The following is a 19950-nucleotide window of genomic DNA, read 5'->3' on the forward strand; positions in this document are numbered from 1 at the left end:
GGTGGCGCAGTCGGTTAAGCGTCCGACTTCAGCCAGGTCACGATCTCGCGGTCCGTGAGTTCGAGCCCCGCGTCAGGCTCTGGGCTGACGGCTCGGAGCCTGGAGCCTGTTTCCGATTCTGTGTCTCCCTCTCTCTCTCCCCCTCCCCCGTTCATGCTCTGTCTCCCTCTGTCCCAAAAATAAAATAAAAACGTTGAAAAAAAATTAAAAAAAAAAAACAAATTAAAAACCGTGTGTGTATATACACACACACACACATATACATACACACACATGCACATATATATACATATATATACATATATATATATATATATGAAAAGGGTTTCCTTCATGCCACCACAAATAAACACAGAAGTTATTTTTTCTATATGGAAACAAAGGGGCCCTGCTGGTGCACCAGCAGATACATAGTCCAAGGACATTTTGGGATTCTGGAGAGTTCTCTTCTGCTCCCTTGTTTGACAAACACTAACCTAATACAAAGTTGGTTGAATCATTGCCTTTCTGCCTTTATTTGACTGACTTTTCCCAGGTGTCAGCTTACTGGGTAAGAAACCTGCCCTGAAATTCTACTTTCCTTGGCCTCTCCTCTGTTGAACTTTGTTGAATAGAATGCCTGACTCCTGCCTAACTTGGCTCTCTTCATCCTGGCTCATGCTGAAGCAACTGGACAGCTTGGCTCAGAGTCCGAGGAGTTAGAGCCTGCCACTTCACAGCTACCCTCCCCCTCCCTCACAGAGCCTGTTCCTGCCCAGTCTGGTTTGTGAATAGTTCTTGGCAAATACCCTGGAGGAGGACAGAGCCACTAACAATAGAAACTCCCTTTTTAGCTTGACTGGCTGGGTACTCAGGACCGTGAATTTAGGAAAACCCAAAATAACCTGTGTAATTACAGTGGGTTACCCTAACGGTCTATTTCTGCTATTACCAACATTCAATGTCAATCCAGTAGATATTCAGCGGCTTGTAGCGGAAAGAGTACTGGGCTTAAAGCCAGACAGACCCAGATTTCAGACCTAGTTTGGCTACTTAGCAATTTTATGACATTGGGCAAGTCACTAATTTGAGCCTGTTGGAATTGAATGAGCAACTGTACATGTAAGTGCTTGGAACCCTGCACAGTGTTCTACAAAGTTAAACCCATTGCTTTTGAGAAACGGGGATAAAAAAGTTTCAGGAAAAAGAAGAAATTTAAATCTTCAAGAAGCACTTGAATCAACTTGAAGCAAGATAGTGTTTACCCTCTGTTCAACATCAAGCTCAGTCTTAAAAACACATCTAAAACTATAGTTAGTTTTCATTTAAAGTTGAAGGCAGTCCTACTTTTGTTCATGATGAATCTGGAAAGGGGAAGAATTTGGTGGCTCCTTTGAAATCAAGGAATGACGAAGCAGGAAGGTAAGTCCTCATACCAAGCAATACAGGAAAGAGGGTTATCCACTTACATGCTAACTGTTCCAGCCAAGTGGTTTTCTCTGAAATTTAGCCATTGTTTTCATTATTTAAATTTTGATTTTATGTATAGTGAAAGAGGTTGGTTCTTCAGACTAAGACATATTTTTGTCCCATATCACTCTTGTTCATACATAAAAAGGTAAACATAAATGAAAGAAATTTGGTTAAAAGTTTTCTTTTCTCCTCTTTTTTAAGTAGGTTCCGTGCCCAGTGTGGGGCTTGAACTCACGACCCTAAGATCAAGAGTGGCATGCCTCTGGTTAAAGGTTTTCTTTAAAAACATTTTTTTTTTACATTTATTTATTTTTGAGAGACAGAGCACAAGTGAGGGAGGGGCAGAGACAGAATGAATCCAAAGAGAGAGACACACAAAATCCAAAGCAGACTCTCTGAGCTGTCAGCACAGAACTGTGAGATAATGACCTGAGCTGAAGTCAGACACCCAACCGACTGAGCCACCCAGGTGCCCCTCTGGTTAAAGGTTTTCTAAGGCAATGCAACTTCATCACAACTGCCACCTGGCTGTCAGTGATTATAAGATCGCTTTATATGTCCTCAGACATAGGAAAATAGGGAAATTACAACAGTAAGCACCCATCTACCTGCCGCCCTGCTTGGATACAGAACAATTCCCCATCTAGTTGGGACTTGCCATCACGTCTGGAAGTACCTTTCAAGGACGTGTGAGAAGCACCTGCCACAACCACTTAAATACCCATTGAGGGCATGTCAGTGGTTCTGCCATAACCATGCTGGCTCCTCACCCTCCTGGGCCCTTGCTGGCTGCTCCTGACATTGCTGTGTTGATGATCTGTCCTCGGCCTGCAGACTTGGTTGCTGCCTTGCACCCAGCACTGTTGCTGCTGCCCCTGCTGCTACCCTTGTTATTGCCCCTTTGGTGGCCCTGTAGGTTTCCTGACTACAGAAGAGACTGTGCTTTGGGTGGATTCACTGGGCAGTCTATAAACGAAGCAGGTGTGGGAGGCATATTGGACTCCCTTTTCCACGGTACAATCAGGGCTCCCCCCCCCCCCCCCCGCCCCAGCACCTCAAGGACCATGTGAAGCTTCCTGATACTAACCTTATCCTGATGCCATTTTCCATGGAGTTCCTGTGCTGAGCAGAAACAACAAAGGTAGAGAAGATGGAGCAGGAGACCAGAAGGGTCTGCTCTCCTCTCCTCCTGTAAATGAGCACACCAAAGGCTTATAACTACACAAACTTTTGAGGTTATCAATCGAAGCTCCTACTCGATGCAGGAATGCCCTCTACAGAATCTCTGTCAAATGATCCTTCTATATTTACTTGAACTGTTCCCAAACTAGGGAAAGCATTATTACAAAGCCCCAGTGAACGTCTTCACATACCTTTATTTTCTATAATTGTGCTAGTATTTCTATAGGAATTGCTGAATCAAGGGTATGCACATATTACATTTTGATAGCAGGGAACAGATTGTGCATGTGTTCCACACATAGGTGTTATAGTGATTTATACAAACTTAGGGCATGGCAGTCACAGGAAGACAGATTACAGTTCAAACAAAGGAAGAATTCTCTAATCATTAAAAACACACCACAACAGGCGTGCCTGGGTGGCTCAGCTGGTTAAGCTTCTGACTTCAGCTCAGGTATGATCTCAGTTTGTGAGTTAGAGCCCCACATTGGGCTTTCTGATGTCAGCATAGAGCCCACTTCAAATCCTCTGTCCTCCTCTCTCTCCTCCCCCTACTCATGTGTGTGCATGCTCTCTCTCTTAAAAATAAATAAACATTAAAACAAAAGATTTTAAAAAACCCATCTGTTTTGATTGGAGTAGTAAGCATTCAAGAAGAGACTGAACTATCATGATGCTATAGATGGGTATGAGATTAGAGCAGGTAATATATAAGGAATATCTGAAATTGAGTCTTGTGGTAAATTCTGGAACCTCTCCAATGTGGCAAGTCTGTCACTGGTGGGCCATTTAGGAATGGATTCTTTAACATGAGATATATTTTCCAGGTGAGCCACAGAAAGCAGAAAGCTTTGCAGCTTTTAAATGTTCTTCCAAAAGCCTCTGGCCCCATTTTGCGAGTTGCAGCAGAGACCTAGTGTGAGCTCTTCTCATCTGACTCAGTAATAGGCATGTCCACTATGTTCCCAGCCAGAAGAGCCTGAGGATTTCTATAACCCTCCACTGATGGTCTCAGGAGATAAATGGCTTTTCCCAATAGGCAAAGAATTTGTCCACGTGTCTGAAGGAATACATACCTCCAAGTAGTGAAAACAGCCATTGGCAAGCTTCAAGTGCAGCTGCTGTTTCCCAAATTTCAAAGGAATCAGCTGGGATAGCTCTAAAGTCTTTGCAGGCCTGTGACCTTTTCCTTTGATGACATGGCCATGTCCCCTATGCTCTTCATAGCCTATGACTGGTCAGGTCAACAGCATGACAGCAAGTGGCAGAGAACAGGGCTGGTGGATACAATGTCTGTCTCACCACTTGGCTGTGTATATCCATCATGTCCTCTCTTTTGCTGATCTGAAGTTTCTCTCAAACACTGGTGAGTGCTTGAATACATCATACTCTCCTTCCTTCCTTGTCCATCTGCCACTGAAGTTTCCTTTAGAGGTATTAAAACTGTCCACTAAACATCCACTAGTTATTAGTTCAGTAACATGAATTTACTACCCACATTTATGGTTTATCAAGAAAAGTTCTGCCTCTGGATTTTACTGTCTCAAAGGAGTCTGTAATAGGATTCTTTGCCATATAACAAATTATCTCAAACTTACTGGCTTAAAACAACACTCATCCATTATCTCACAATTTCCATGGGTCAGGAGTTTGGGCATGGCTTCAGTGAGTCCTCTGCCCAGGATCTCACAAGGCTGCAATCAAGGTGTACACCAGGGCTGTGGTCTCAGCCGAAGCTTGGGGTCCTCTTCCAAGCTCACATGACTCTTGATCAAATTTATTTTTTTGAAGCTGTGCAACTCATGGTGCCTCTATCACAGCTCCCTGTCTGTTCCCTTTACAGCATAAATCACAACTAATTTTTTTGTCAGTGAATTCCTTGACAGAAAGAACCTAGCACAGTGGTTTAGCGCACAATTGTTAACTTAATCAAGTATTATATTTGGCTATTTGTAATCCATATTATTTTATTAGTTTGCCAGCACCTTGAGGGCTGAGCCCATAATTATTTGTTTCCCTAGTCCAGGGCCTGGCTTAGCGTTGCTCAAATCTGATTTTTGCTTTTGCTTTTTTTTTTCTTTAACATTTATTTACTTTTGAGAGAGAGCAAGTGAGGGAGGGGCACCGAGAGGGGTACAGAGGCTACAAAGCGGGCTCTGTGCTGACAGCAGAGAGCCCAAAGAGGGGCTCTGACTCACAGACCGCGAGATCATAACCTGAGCTGCAGCCGCAGGCTTAACGCACTGAGCCACACAGGCACCTCTCAAATCTGATTTTTGAAAAAATCAATCAGGTACACGAATAAAGGTGAGGACTGGAGAGCAAGAGAAGGCGTAGCAATCTGAGGGATTTGGGGGGAAAAAAAATCATGCTGGAAGAAAACCTGAGAGGCCAAGGGCACAACTCAGCCATTTTACTCAAGTTTCAACAAGGCTGCCCATCCCCGCGTGACGTCAGAGAAGACTTCAAGCAGCTGAAGATACGCCTCTCGCGAGAGGAAAGATAGCCCGCGAGCGAGTGTACGCCAGTCTGGCCCCGCCTTCCCTGAGCCCCACCCACTCCCCGGTCCTCACTCCCACCTTGACCAGCCACGTGTGACGCCATGACGCATGCGTGGACGCGGCGCGGGGGGCGGGCCCGCGGCGCGCCACCGGAGGAGGAAGTGGTGCGGTTGTTGCTCCCTCTGCGCCCACTGCTGGCTCCCGGGGCGCGGAGAGGGGCAGCTGACGCCGCCGCCGCTCCGTCGCCCTGCTTACTACTGTTTCCCTCCATGTGCTCCGGCGCCGTCGCTCCCCTTCCTCAGGCCGCCGTTTACCCCGGGGTCTATGGAAGTAATGGAAGGACCCCTCAATCTGGTGAGTAGTCCGCTGAGGGTCGTGTCCGCCCTCGGGAGCCTTTGCTTCAGGAGTCCTGTCGCGCCTCCAGCGTGCTGCTGACCCTCGAGGCCCGGAGGCGGGTTTGGCGGGGGGTGGTCCTGAGGGGTGGAGGAGGGGGCAGGCGTGGTCCCACATCGGCTACGCGAAAGGCGCCCCAGACGTTGCTCCCTCTGGCATCCCCGGGAAGCTATCACGTCTCATTTCCCGGCTCCCCGAAGCGTACCCTGCTGCAGTGCAGTGAGTGAGGGGCTTCCACCAGCCGGGAAAGCCACCTACTCTTCAGGCTAGAGGAAATGCTTCCACGCGCCACGTAACCACCTCTCTGCAGCCTGGAGGGGCACTGAAGCCGGCCAGCGCAGCAGTGGTGTGAAATACTGGTTTTAACTTCTAATACGTAGGGTCTGAAGTCTCAGCTTCATTACGGTGGAGAGTTGGAGTAATACCCCCTCTCACCCCCTTCTCTTCCTCCACCCATTCATTTCTCGCCTACGTTCAGATGCATAAACTGAGGATCACCCTTCTCGAATAAGTTGGAGACAGCTGGAAGAAAACAGGGCCGTCCCTGATTTTAGCTCCGTTTCATCACTTTAGGCATCGTGAAAATACGGTAGATGTTTGCCCCTTCAGAAAAAGCGCTCATAGGCCATTTACTTATTACTGTAGGCTTTTCTGATGATCTCATTAAAACAGAAACGAGAAGCACGAGTTTTTTTCTGACCACTGCATCTTTTGGTTTCCTAGAGGGTACCTATTTTGGTTACTTAAGATTCCTTAAGGTTGTAGCCAGACAGGAGGAACTTGTACAGGCACAGGTTTACATGCCGTTCACTTGCGCTGGTGGGCGATGTTGGCATTGGGGAAAGGGGTGTGTGGAGAATTCGTTTCTCAGGTTGGAACTCTGAATCCTAGTGTCGTGGAAGACCCCCGGCTTCATTTAAACCATTCTATAGAGAAGCAATGGAGCACGGTGGCTTAAGACTATAGATTCTGGAGCTCTACCGCTTCGGTATCAGTTCTGGCTTTGACACTTAATAGCTGTGTGACCTTGGGTACATTTGTTGACCTCACCCTCTTTCCTGGTTTGTTGTGAGGATTAAAGGAGTAAATAGGTGTAAACAGTACCTTGTCCCTAGTACAGTGTAAGAGTTAGCTATTATAGTAATCAGACCATAAGCTCTTAATTTAAAATCTCATTTGTAAAATGAGGTTTGGATTTGCTGAGCTTGAAAAGCCTAAGATTCTAGGACCTAAAGCTGTTTTTCCCAAATGACTGGTGCCAGGTTAGCTGCTCTGAGAAACGCCTCCTAGTTTTAAGTTAAGCCCACCCCCAATGGTAAGAGTTGTTTACACTTAAAAAGAATTGGACTAGATTTGTGAGTTTTTAAAAACCAGGGACACATCTTGCACTTCTTGTTTTTAAGGTCACATATAGTTTACAGTGAAATAGGATGGGTGGCTCAATACTGAAACTTCACAGGAATATTATCAGAAATAACCAGCAGTTTACAGAGTGCTTCAAAGTTCAAGTGTCCTTGCAAAATGACCATTGGTTCAGTTCCAGTTAGCTTCACTTTATTTGGCCAGAGGCTGCAGTATATACTGAGCCAAGTGCCCCACTAGTGTATGGTAGCTTGTGAGAAGACGGCAGCTGGGTGACAGTTGTAGATGGGGCAGCAAAATCACCAGTTTAGGAAAAATTAGTTAAATGGTGACAATAGTATTTTTATAGAGGAGAATTTGGGAAAGAGCCTCATTAAGCAGGCTAGGATAAAATGTATGTGGACAAGTATCAGAAATTTGGCATCTTGAACTCTGAAACCATTTGAGATTTGAAAGATCTGAGTTGTAGCCGAGCCTTTAGAAGAGAACAGTTGAACAGAGATTAACATTTAACTTGAATCATTGGAATTGTACTTGTAAATAAGTACCAGTGGTAGGCCTCAGAATTTGTCACTCAGTTTTACAAGACTGTTTTTGTTTGTTGGTTTTTGTTTTTTGAAGGTGATCACTTTTTTTATGTCAGTTAAACAACTTAGTATCAAGTTGACTGACCTGAGAAATAGTTCTCAATACTAGGATTTAATGAGTACCTTTGAAAATCCCAGTAGTTTATACAGGCTTTTTCTAATGACATAATAGTGTAGTCCAGATTTGTTGTATAAGGACTTATTACAGTACCTAGATTTATAAATATGTGTTCTCAGAGCATCCTTGGAATTTAGGAAGAACTGCTTTGCAGTTCTACAGAGAAATAAGCCTAGACTGAGAGAAATTAAGTAATGACTTAGATCAGTGGGTCACAACTTATTTTAGTATCATGACCTTTTCTAGCAGTACTTCTGAATTAATGTACAGTACTCACCATTTTCATTTCAATATGTTCCTTATATTGAACTGTGGATTCTGTGTCATTTAGTGTCTCTGCTTTAGTGTTGATTCTCTTCTGTTAGGTTTGGAGTAAAGGCCATATAGGCTTAACTGCTGGTAGTAGATTTTTAAGATACAGAAAAGACTGGTTCAACTTAGTCATTTTTTAAATTTATTTTTTAAATGTTTATTTTTGAGGGGGGCGAGGGGCAGAGAGAGAGACAGGATCCGAAGCAGGCTCTGTGCTGACAGCAGAGAGCCAGTTGCAGGGCTTAAACTCATGAACTGTGAGATCATGACCTAAGCCACCCAGGTGCCCCCAAAATAGTCATTTTAATATGTAATACAGACATTGTATTCTAGTTCTCTTGTTTTTGAAATTGGACAAACGAAAAATAAACTAAATCATATTTCCATCGTTGGGGGGAATAGCTAGTCTTTGGACTGAATAAGTTTTGTTTCATCAGTTTTTTATTTCTTTTTGTGAATTTTTAATATGGAAAAATTGTAACTTGTAAAGTTACTTGGTGTATATTTAGGCCTTTCTTTCCATTTAATTTTGGCAAAGTGGGTGCTGTGCTGGTAGCAAATGTCAAAACTTGTGTGACATAATTTGTAGTTCTTTAATTTGTTTACTGCCTATTTGGGAAGTGATGTCAGACTAATTTACACATGACTGTTGCTCATGCTTTGCTTACCTACTCTGCAGGCTCTGAGAACAGGGTCCATGTGACTGTGGCCACAGTTGTATGTTTTTGGCCGTATTAAGGGTGCCGAGAATGTTTGTTGAGTAACTGAGCTTCTCTCTAGAGTGGTCAGTTCTCATCTAAGACAAGGAATCCAATATCATGTTTCACAGAATGGCCTTTTACATACCTGAATTCTTTGTAATTATCATATCTTAATTATGTTGGCGGTAAAATCTTTAAGGTAAAAATGAGGCTGTTTTGAACCACTTCCTTGTTGCCCTGAAAAATTTCAAGGAAAGTTCATCCTGTCACAAGTTAGGTGGGGCTCAATGGAAGGACTGGGGAAAGGTGGTAGAGCACTAAGACTTACCCAGCAATTACTAAGTGCTGGGATTGGCATCAGGCACTTTATGTATACACTTGACCGTTTTTAAAAAATATTTATTTTTGAGAGAGCACAAGTGGGGGAGGGGCAGGAGAGGGGGACAGGATTCGAAGCTAGCTCTGTGCTGACAGGCTGACAGCAGTGGGCCCAATGTGGGGCCGGAACTCAAGAACCACGAAATCATGACCATAAATGAGAACATAATTTAAATATGCCTCCATTGTATTACCAGTATTTGTTTCCATGACCCTAACAGTCTTTATTTATTAAATGTTTCACATTTTTATTTAAATTCCAGTATCACATAATAATAGCTTCAGGAGTAGAATTTAGTGATATCACTTACATATAATACCTAGCGCTCAATCACAAGTACCTTCCGTAATACCTGGCACCCATTTCGCCCATCCCCCTCCCACCTCCCTTTCAGCAACCCTCAATTTGTTCTCTATAGTTAAGAGTCTCTTTTATGGTTTCCTTCCTTCCTTCCCCTATGTTCATGTGTTTTGTTTCTTGAATTCCACATATGAGTGAAATCCATATGGTATTTGCTTTTCTCTGGCTTCTTTCACTTAGCATAATACATTCTAGCTCCTTCCACATCTACGAGATTTCATTCCTTTTGATGGCTGGATAATATATATACACGATATTCCAGTGTGTGTGTGTGTATACATACATACACATATACACCACATCTTCTTTACCCATCAGTCGATGGATATTTGGGTTCTTTCCATAATTTGGCTATTGTCAGTTTGCATTCCCACCACCAGTGCAAGAGGGTTCTCTTTTCTCCACATCCTCACAAACATCTGTTGTTTCCTGTGTTGTTAATTTTAGTCATTCTGACAGGTGTGGCCTGATACTCATTATAGTTTTGATTTGTATTTTCCTGGTTATTGATATTGAGCATCTTTTCATGTTTCTGTTAGTCATCTGTATGTCTTTGGGAAAATGTCTGTTCATGTCATCTGCCTATTTCTTAAAACTGGATTATTTGTTTTTTAGGTATTGAGTTTTATAAGTTCTTTATATATTTTGGATATTAACCCTTTATCGAATACGTCATTTGCAAATATCTTCTCCAATTGCAGAGGTTGCCTTTTAGTTTTGTTGATTGTTTCCTTCCCTGGGCAGAAGCTTTTTATCTTGAAGTCACAATAGTTCATTTTTGCTTTTCTCTTGCTTCTGGAGATGTGTTTAGTAAGAAGTTGCTATGGTAGATGTCAAAGAGATTCTTGCCTGTGTTCTCTGGGATTTTCACTATCTCTTGTCTCACATTTAGGTCTTTCATCCATCTTGGTTTTATTTATTTTTAAATTTAATCTTTTAATGTTTAGTTTTGAGCGAGTGAGTGAGAGAGAGAGAGAGAGAGAGAGAGAGAGCGAGCGCGCAGGGGGGGCGGGGGGAGAGAGAAGGAGACACAGATCTGAAGCAGGCTCCAGGCTCTGAGCTGTCAGTACAGAGCCTGACATGGGGCTTGAACTCATGAACCACGAGATCATGACCTGAGCTGAAGTTGGATGCTTAACCAACTGAACCATGCAGGTGCCCTGATTATTTTTTTATTTTTTTAAGTAGGCTCCACGCCCAGCACGAAGTCCCACGTGGGGCCTGAATTCTGACCCTGATCGAGACCTGAGCTGAGATCAGGAGTTGGACACTTGGGGAGCCTGGGTGGCTCAGTCAGTTGAGCATCTGACTTCAGCTCAGGTCATGATCTCACAGTTTGAGTTTGAGCCCTGTGTTGTGCTTTGCACTGACAGAGATTCCCTCCCCCTCCCCCTCCCCCTCCCCCTCCCCCTCCCCCTCCCCCTCCCCCCTCCCCCTCCCCCCCCCCCATTGTGCATGCATGCACGCACACACTATCAACAATAGCCAAAGTATGGAAAGAGCCCAAATGTCCGTTGATGGATGAATGGATAAAGAAGATGTGGTATATATATACAATGGAGTATTACTTGGCAATCAAAAAGAATGAAATCTTGCCGTTTGCAACTACATGGATGGAACTGGAGGGTATTATGCTAAGTGAAATTAGAGAAAGACAAAAATCACATGACTTCACTCATATCAGGACTTTAAGAGACAAAACAGATGAACATAAGGGAAGGAAGACAAAAATAATATAAAAACAGGGAGGGGGACAAAACAGAAGAGACTCATAAATATGGAGAACAAACAGAACAAACTGGAGGGGTTGTGGGAGGGGGAATGGGCTAAATGGGTAAGGGGCACTAAGGAATCTCCTCCTGAAATCATTGTTGCATTATATGCTAATTTGGATGTAAATTTAAAAAAATAAATAAAAACCCAACAGTAGGAATTTAAAAATAAAAGTAAATATAGCATAAAAAAATAAACATTAAAAAGAAAATTTAAAAAAAAGAGTTGGACACTTAACTGGCTGAGCCACCCAGCCATCCCTCATCCATTTTGAATTTATTTTTGTGTATGATGAAAGAAAGTGGTTCACTTTCATTCCTCATGTTGTTCAGTTTTCCCAGCTCCCCAAAGACTTTACTAATAGTCTACTGTTGACTGGAAGTCTTACCAATAACATAAACAGTAACACGTATTTATATGTTATACATATTATGTACTGTATTAACAATAAACTAGAGGGGCACCTGGGTGGCGCAGTCGGTTAAGCGTCCGACTTCAGCCAGGTCACGATCTCGCGGTCTGTGAGTTCGAGCCCCGCGTCGGGCTCTGGGCTGATGGCTCAGAGCCTGGAGCCTGTTTCCGATTCTGTCTCCCTCTCTCTCTGCCCCTCCCCCGTTCATGCTCTGTCTCTCTCTGTCCCAAAAATAAATGTTGAAAAAAAAAAATTTAAAAAAAAAAATAAAAAAAAAACAAAAAAACAAAAAAAAAAACAATAAACTAGAGAAAAGAAAATAGTAAAGTCATAAGGAAAATACTTTATAGTACTGCACTGTACTTATTGAAAAAATCCATATATAAGTGGACCATGCAGTTCAAATCCATGTTCAAGGGTCACCTGTGTTATTTATCTTCTTAGTAGCTGTTATTTCCCCATTTTACTGATGAAGACATTGACATGCAGAATAAGTGGTGACAGAGGGATTTGAACGCAAGGTTCTCATTAAAATATTGGTCTTACTATTAGATCAGTGTTTGCCCACGTTTTTTGACTGGGATCCACAATTAGAGATTTTTACATAATCAGTACACACATACATATGTATATACTACGTAGAGCTGTCACATTATGCATGTCTCTTGGGATTGTGTAAAATGCAAGGGCCCTCATAAATTTCACCCAAAACAAAAAAAGCTGAAACTGAAACATTATGATGCCATAAATGTATGTCTGTGTGTATATGCACATATATAGAGTGTATATATATATATATATTTATAATACTGTGTATCATGCACTCTAATATTTACTAAGATTTTTTAAAATGCTGGTTTTGGGACGCCTGGGTGGCTCAGTCAGTTAAGTGTCTGACTTTGACCCAGGTCATGATCTCACTGTTCCTGAGTTCCAGACCTGCATCGGGCTTTGGGCTGACAGCTCTGAGCCTGGAGCCTGCCTCGGATTCTGTGTCTTCCTCTCTCTGCCCCTCCCCTGCTTGTGCTCTGTCTCTGTCTCTCAAAAACAAACAAATGTTAAAAAAAAAAAAAAAATTTTGATGGTTTTGACTCACTAAATTGATTTCAGAACTCATTGGTGGATTGTATCCTGTAATTTGCCTTCACAGCAGATGGCGGCAGTTCTGAAAAAAAGCAACTGAAAATGAGGTAGAAAAAAAGATGCAGCAGAGCTGCATGTGGGAGAAGTTGATCCTTAGACTTAAAATCAAAAATAGGTCTTGGCCTTCTCTAACACTTGAGCAGTTATCTTAAGTGTGATTGCATTATATTAGTTTGACCGAGGTCAATTCAGTACTTAACTCTTAGGAGATACTACTTGCCTGTAGGAGACTTTCAGTGAATTGATGGTGGAAGGGAGAGTGAATGCGACTTCTCCGTTGCTCTCTATTGAAGACCCTACCACAAGGTTCAAGAGTACATTATATTTTCCTCTGCCTTTTTGATACTGTGTTTGGTATGGTGTTCCTTTTCTTGTCATCTTTACATACACAGCTTTCCCCAGGGACATGGAAATAATTAAATGGAAAGTAATAGAAAGTAACACTGTTTTCCTTTGGGGAAAAAAGACAATATTTAATCTGTATTTAAAGAAAATTTTTTTGAAGTTTATTCATTTTTGAGAGAGAGAGAGTGAGCAGGAGAGGGGCAGAGAGAGAGAGAGAGAGGGATACATAGAATCAGAAGCTCCAGGCTCCCAGCTGTCAGCACAGAGCCAGACACAGACGGGACTCGAACTCATGGGGCTCCAACTCATGGGGCTCCAACTCATGGGGCTCCAACTCATGGGGCTGGAGCTCACGAACCGTGAGATCATGACCTGAGCTGAAGTCGGACGCTTAATGGACTGAGCCACTCAGGCACCCCAATCTATTTCTGAAACAGTTAGCATGTGGAAGTAGAAGGTACTTCTTGGTGGCTGCAGTCATTAAGTGATCTAGTTTTAGCTAGGATTTTCATTGGTTGCAGGTGATGAGAGCCACTTCAGATTAGTTTATGCCAAAAGGGATAATTTATTGAAAGGGTAATTGATTGGAATCCAAAGAAAGGTGCAGGAAGGGCAGGGCTACATTGCAGGTAGGTCTAAGAAAGTATGGGACCCAAGGCTTAAAGATGATCAGATTCTCCCTCTGCCACTTCAGGCTTGACTGCTTTATGTCTCTGCAGGCTTAGTTAATTCCTGAATGTCACAGTAGTTAGAACCACTTAAAACTTTCTTGACATAGTCTCTGTCCCTAAGTTTGAAAATGCAGTGGAATGAATTCTTTAGTGTCCAGGGGATGAGGTAATTAAGAATATGGCAGTTTGCACAAGAATCATATTGATTGCCTGGAAGAAGAGCAGTTCACAGAGACCAGTGGGATGTGTGTAAAGGGTTGGCTCTTCTGAGGAGGATTCAGCAAGGGAGGAATCTGTACAGGGCACACAGTAAGACGTTACTGTTTTACTTTTTATAAAGGTTTTAGAACATTTTGTAGTAGCGTGCTTTCATTTTTTTTAAAACTTAAAAAAAAATTTAAGTTTATTTGAGAGAAAGATAGAGAGAGGGAGAGAGAGAGTATGAGTATCCCAAGTAGGCTCCACACTGTCAGTTCAGAGCCCCATGCAGGGCTCCAATTCACAGACTGTGAGATCATAACCTGAGCCGAAACTAAGTCGAATGCTTAACTGACTGAACCACCCAGGTGCCCCTTGTGCTTTCATTTTTACTTGAGAGGGAGTAGGAAAATTCTGATTAACATGTCCTAGAGATTGGGTGGATGAAATCGTGAATGAAGTAAATGCATCAAAGACCAACTCTTTTTCTGTATATATGTATATCCATATATATAGTTATTTTAAATTTTGATGCAGAATTTGATTCTGATATTTTTCTGAAATACAGTAATGTTCTGTCAGCATTTTCCAGTCTTTGGTTTTGTTACCAACTTTTATTTTGATTTTTTATTTTTTTAATGTTTGTTTTTAAGAGAGAGAGGGGCGGAGACAGGGTATGAGTGAGGGAGGGGCAGAGACAAAGGGAGACACAAAATCCAAAGCAGGCTCCAGGCTCTGAGCAGTCAGCACAGAGCCTGACGCGGGGCTCAAACTCATGAGCCATAAGACCATGACCTGAGCTGAATCAGATGCATAACCGTCTGAGCCACTCAGGTGCCCCTGTTACCAGCTGTAAACATGACTTCTTCCATTCTTCCCTGCAACTTACCATTCATTCCCTCGTCCAACTAACCAACAAATATTACGAGTAACTACCTTCTTGTCAGGTACTGTTCTGGACCTCAAGGACTTAACAGTGAATAGGACAAAGTCCCCAATTCTTACAGAACTTTCATCCCATGTCTCTAGTTTTCTTTCCATCTATTGTATCCTCTTTCTGTATTTTCTTTAACATCTTAAGCATAGTTGCTTTGAGTTCCATGCTGTTAATTTCAACATGGATTATCTCTGGATCTGTTTTCATTGTCTTTGTCTTTATTATCAATCACTTTTTCCTACTTCACATGCTTAGTAAGGTTATTTTAATATTTCATGCATTGTGGATGATATGTTGTAGAGACTGAAGTTAGCATCTTCCTCTAAAGAGTGTTTTGTTCTGGTTGGCGGTTAAAATACTGGCAGATCACCGTGATCCATCTAAACTTGGTTTTAGGCTTTATTAGGGTGGGTCTATTTTAGTTTTACCCATAATGCCTAGAGTGTGATTCTTACTCCTGGGGCTGACCTTTCTGGGTTCTCAACTGAAAGTCTCCGGTGTTCACCAGCATCCCTATACTCTTCAGGTCTAAACTATAGCCTGTCTTCCCAACATCGTGTAGCTTGTGAAATGTCTGCTTAGAGTGTCTGCTAGGCCTCCTGGAATTATAACCTGGTGCATGTGCAGCTTAGACGTTGGCTACAGACCTGAAAGGACTTTTGTATGCATATTTTTAGGTTGTCGTCTTCAGTGTAATTCTTTTCAATCCTGGACCCTCCTCAAATTCCAACCTTTTTGCTCTACTCTTCATTTCTTTTCCCCAAGTAGATACCACCTTCTGCTTGGGTTTTGTTTTTCTGCACTGCATTTTGGAAAGTGCTCTCAGAAAGAAAGCCTCACCTTGCACTTTTTCCTTTTCTTAAAGTTGTAGCCTTCTGTTATTTTTTGTTCAGTGTAAAATGTTGTTTTTATATATTGTATCCAGCTTTGTAATTGTCTACAGCTGGAGGGTAAGACAATGCTTAGCTTGCTCATCTCCATGAGAATTCAAGAGGTTCTCAAAGCAAAATTACATCAGTTTATTAATAAACTCTAAATGCCAGAAAGTACCTAAATATGAGATTATAGTATCATGAAATCTAATACTTACTCGGTGATAGGGTATCACAGTCTTACAAGGATTGGCCAGTCACTGCTTTCCCTATTTAAACATTATCTATTTCTAGGGGCATCTGGCTGGCTCAGTCAGTAGAGCACACAACTCTTGATCTTGGGATTGTGAGTTCAAGCCCTATGTTGGGAATAGAGCTTACTTTAAAAAAAAAAAAAAAGATTTATTTCTAAATAGAATTTGAGGTAGCTTACAATAAAAGACAAAGATGCCATACTATTAGTATATGAGATATGAGTTATACAGCAACTTATTCCAAAATTTAGGAGCTTAAAACAGCACACATTTGTTTTCTCATAGGTTCTGTGAGGCAGGAATAACGATATGGCTTAGCTGGGTCCTGCTTCAGGATTTCTCATAAGACTGCCATCAAGGTATCATCTGGGGCTGTGGTCCCATTTGAAGGCTCCACTGGGGCAGGAGCTGCTTCCAAGCTCACTCACATGGCTGATGGTAGAATTCAGTTCCTTGAGGACTTTTGAATCAGCTTTTGGATTCAGTTCCTTGCTGGCTGTTGGCAGACTACCCTCAGTTCCTTCCCTGAGAGCTTTTTGGTAGGGCAGCCTGCAACATGACCCTTGGCTTTATTAAAGTGAGTAAGGGAGGGGCACCTGGGTGGCTCAGTACCCTAAGCCTCCTGAGATTGAGCCCCTTGTCAGCTCTGTGCTGACAGGTGTGGAGACTGCTTGGGATTCCCTCCCTCCCTCCCTCCCTCCCTCCCTCCCTCCCTCTCTTTTTCTCTCTCTCTGCCCCTCCCACCTCTCCCCAGGTCTCTTTCTCTACCAAATCAACATTTTAAAAAAGTGAGCAAGGGGGGAGTGAATGCTACCAAGATGGAAGCCAGTGTCTTTTGTAACCTAATCAGAGAAGCAACATCCCCTCCCCTTTGCTGTATTCTATTCCTTAGATGCAGGTCACTAGGTTTAGTGCACATTAGAGGGGAAGAGATTACATACGGGTATGAATACCGGAAGGCAGGCGTCATTGGGAGCTATGATATAGCTATGATATAACTGCTTACCAACAGTTGTTGATAAAGAAGTAAAGAAAATAAGAAAATCAACAAAGAATATCAAGAAAATATAATTTTGTGGAACATCAAACTGATAAGCTGCACAGCAAAGGGAATCATTAACAAAATGAAAATTGAAAAGGCAACCTGCTGAATGGGAGAAAATATTTGCAAATCATGCATCTGATAAGGGGTTAGTGTCCAACAAAATACATAAAGAATTCATACAACTCAGTAGCAAAAAGAACAAACAGTCCAATTAAAAAATGGACAGAGAATCTGAAAAGACATTTTTCCAAAGGAGACATCCACATGGCTAACTGGTACGTGAAAAGATCCTTAATAATCACTGATCATCAGGGGAATGCATATCAAAGCCACATGAGATATCTCTCACCCATGTTAGTGTTTATTTTTGAAAGGGGAAGGAGGGGCAGAGAGAGAGGGAGACATAGAATCCAAAGCAGGCTTCCAGGTTCTGAGCTGTCAGCACAGAGCCTGATGTGGGCTCACAAACTCACAAACAGTGAGATCATGACCTGAGCCGAAGTCGGATGCCTAACTGACTGAGCCACCCAGGCACCCCTCATCTCACCCATGTTAGAATGGCTAATATCAAGAAGACTAGAAATAACAAGTGTTGGCTGGGATGTGGAGAAAAGAGAACCTTGTGCACTATTGGTGGGAATGCAAATTGGTGCAGGCACTATGAAAAACAGTATGGAGGTTCCTCAAAAAATGAAAAATAGAGACATCATGGGGCACCTGGGTGGCTCAGTCAGTTAAGTGTCCAGCTTCAGCTCAGGTCATGATCTTGTGGTTTGTGAGTTCAAGCCCCACGTCAGGCTCTGTGCTGATGGTTCAGAGTCTCGAGCCTGCTTTGGATTCTGTGTCTCCCTCTCTCTGCCCCTCCCCTGCTTGTGCTCTCACTCTCTCTCAAAAATGAGTAAACAGTAAAAAATTAAAAAAAAAAAAAGAAAAAAGAAAAATAGAGATACCATATGATCCAGCAGTTCCATTTCTGGGTATTTGAAGAAAACAAAAACACTAACTTGAAAAGATATACAGACTATTGGTAACAACCAAGATATGAAAATAAGTGCCCGTTGATGGATGAATGGATAAAATGTGGTATTTATATAATGAATATTATTTAGCCACAAAAAAACCCAGAGTCTTTCCACTTATGAAACATAAATGGAGATAGAGGGCATTATGCTATTTGAAAAAGTCAGAGAAAGACAAATTTAAGTGATTTCACTTACAGATGGAACTTAAAAGTCAAAACAAAACAAAAACCCAAACTCATAGATTGGTAGTTGCCATGGTGACTAAGGTTAAAATGGATGAAGGAGGCCAGAAGGTACAAACTTGCAGTTATGAATAAGTCCTGGGATGCAATATATAACATGGTGACTATAGTTAATAATACTGAATTACATATTTGAAAGTTGCTAAGACTGTAGACCTTAAAAGTCTTGAGCAGAAGAAAAAAATTTTTTGTAACAGTGTATGGTGTATGATGTTAAAAGACTTACTGTGGTAATTGTTTTGCAATATATACAAATATCAAATCATGTACACCTGAAACTAAATAAATGTTTTATATGTCAACTATACCTGAGTTAAAAAAAATATATATCCTATGGGACACAGCTACTAATGATTAGTTAACTGTGACCTATTAGAATGATAAAAGATAATTAGGACAGAAAAGAAAACACCATTTTTTTATTTTTATTTTTAAGTATAGTTGACATAGTGTTATATATTAGTATCAGGTGTACAACATAGTGTTTTGACAGTTGTATACATTACTCAGTGCTCACCATAATTAGTCACCATCTGTCACCATACAATGTTATTAGAATATTATGGACTTTATACCCTATGCTGCACTTTTCATCTCTGTGACTTATAAGTGGAAGTTTTTATTTCTTAGTCCTCTTTACTTCATCTGTCAACCCACCCTCTTCCCTGTATTTATGAGTCTGTTTCTGTTTTGTTTGTTAGTTTAGAAAACACTGACTTTTATGAAAGATTTATACATTTTTATAAGAAATCCAGAGGGTTAAAACAAACAAAAAATTGAGCTCATTTATTTACCAGCTAGGGAGATGAAAATGAGTTAATGGAGTTGAAGCTCTTGAAGAGTGTTACATTGCCTTTTCTGTCTAACAGTTTCCTGGTCAATATTGATACTTTAAGGAAAAAAAAAAAGCTTAATTTGGTCAGTACTCAAAATAGATGCATTCTTAAACATTAAATTGAATTGTTAGTGAAACCACTCAAAGACCTGGAGTGTCTTTTATCCTTTCTGAATGAATATGAAATATTAAGATAAAGCCTTTTCCATAAATCTTACTGCATCTTGAAATACTTGGCAAAAGAAAAACGTGTTAACAGAATTAAAATATATCAGTGCCCAGGGGCACCTGGGTGGCTCAGTCAGTTGAGCATTAGACTCTTGATATCCGCTTGGGTCATGATCCCACAGTCATGGTGGGATGAGCCCCGTGTTGGGACCCACCCTCACTGTGGATCCCATGTAAGATTTTCTCTCTCTCCCTCTCCCTCCCTCTTCCCCCCCCCTTAAAAAAATTAAAGATATATATATATATAGAGAGAGAGAGAGATCTACACAGATATATATATATATATATATATATATATATATGTATATGTATATGAGTGCCCAAACTGCTTTTAGAATCTCTCACCAACATTTTCCATTTCAGTTGCTTTTTGTTGCTGTTTTGAGTTACTGAAGAAACATAGTTATGGACTTAACATTTAATGGCTGTGATTCTACCAAGGACAGTATTTAAAGAGATCAGTTTTAAACTAGAGATTTGTTTTAAATGTTTGTTTATTTTTGAGGGAGAGAGACACAGAATCTGAAGCAGGCTCCAGGCTCTGAGCTTACCAGCACAGAGCCCAACATGTGGCTCGAACTCATGAACATGAGATCATGACCTGAGCCGAAGTTGGACGCTTAACC

At 41.6% G+C, this 19950-nt stretch overlaps 1 protein-coding gene across 2 annotated transcripts in view; it reads left to right on the forward strand.

Moving 5' to 3' along the window:
* Window positions 1-5272: 5272 nt before the first annotated feature.
* The window catches only part of NRBF2 (nuclear receptor binding factor 2), a 37045-nt gene continuing 22367 nt past the window's right edge, over window positions 5273-19950 (forward strand). For both annotated transcript variants that reach the window (XM_047826255.1, XM_047826258.1), the window contains exon 1: window positions 5273-5489. In XM_047826255.1, the coding sequence (XP_047682211.1) occupies window positions 5460-5489 (30 nt within the window). In that variant the 5' untranslated portion in view covers window positions 5273-5459. The remainder of the gene's footprint in view (window positions 5490-19950) is intronic.

Source organism: Prionailurus viverrinus, chromosome D2 (genome assembly GCF_022837055.1).
Source record: "Prionailurus viverrinus isolate Anna chromosome D2, UM_Priviv_1.0, whole genome shotgun sequence".
Lineage (NCBI taxonomy): Eukaryota > Metazoa > Chordata > Mammalia > Carnivora > Felidae > Prionailurus > Prionailurus viverrinus.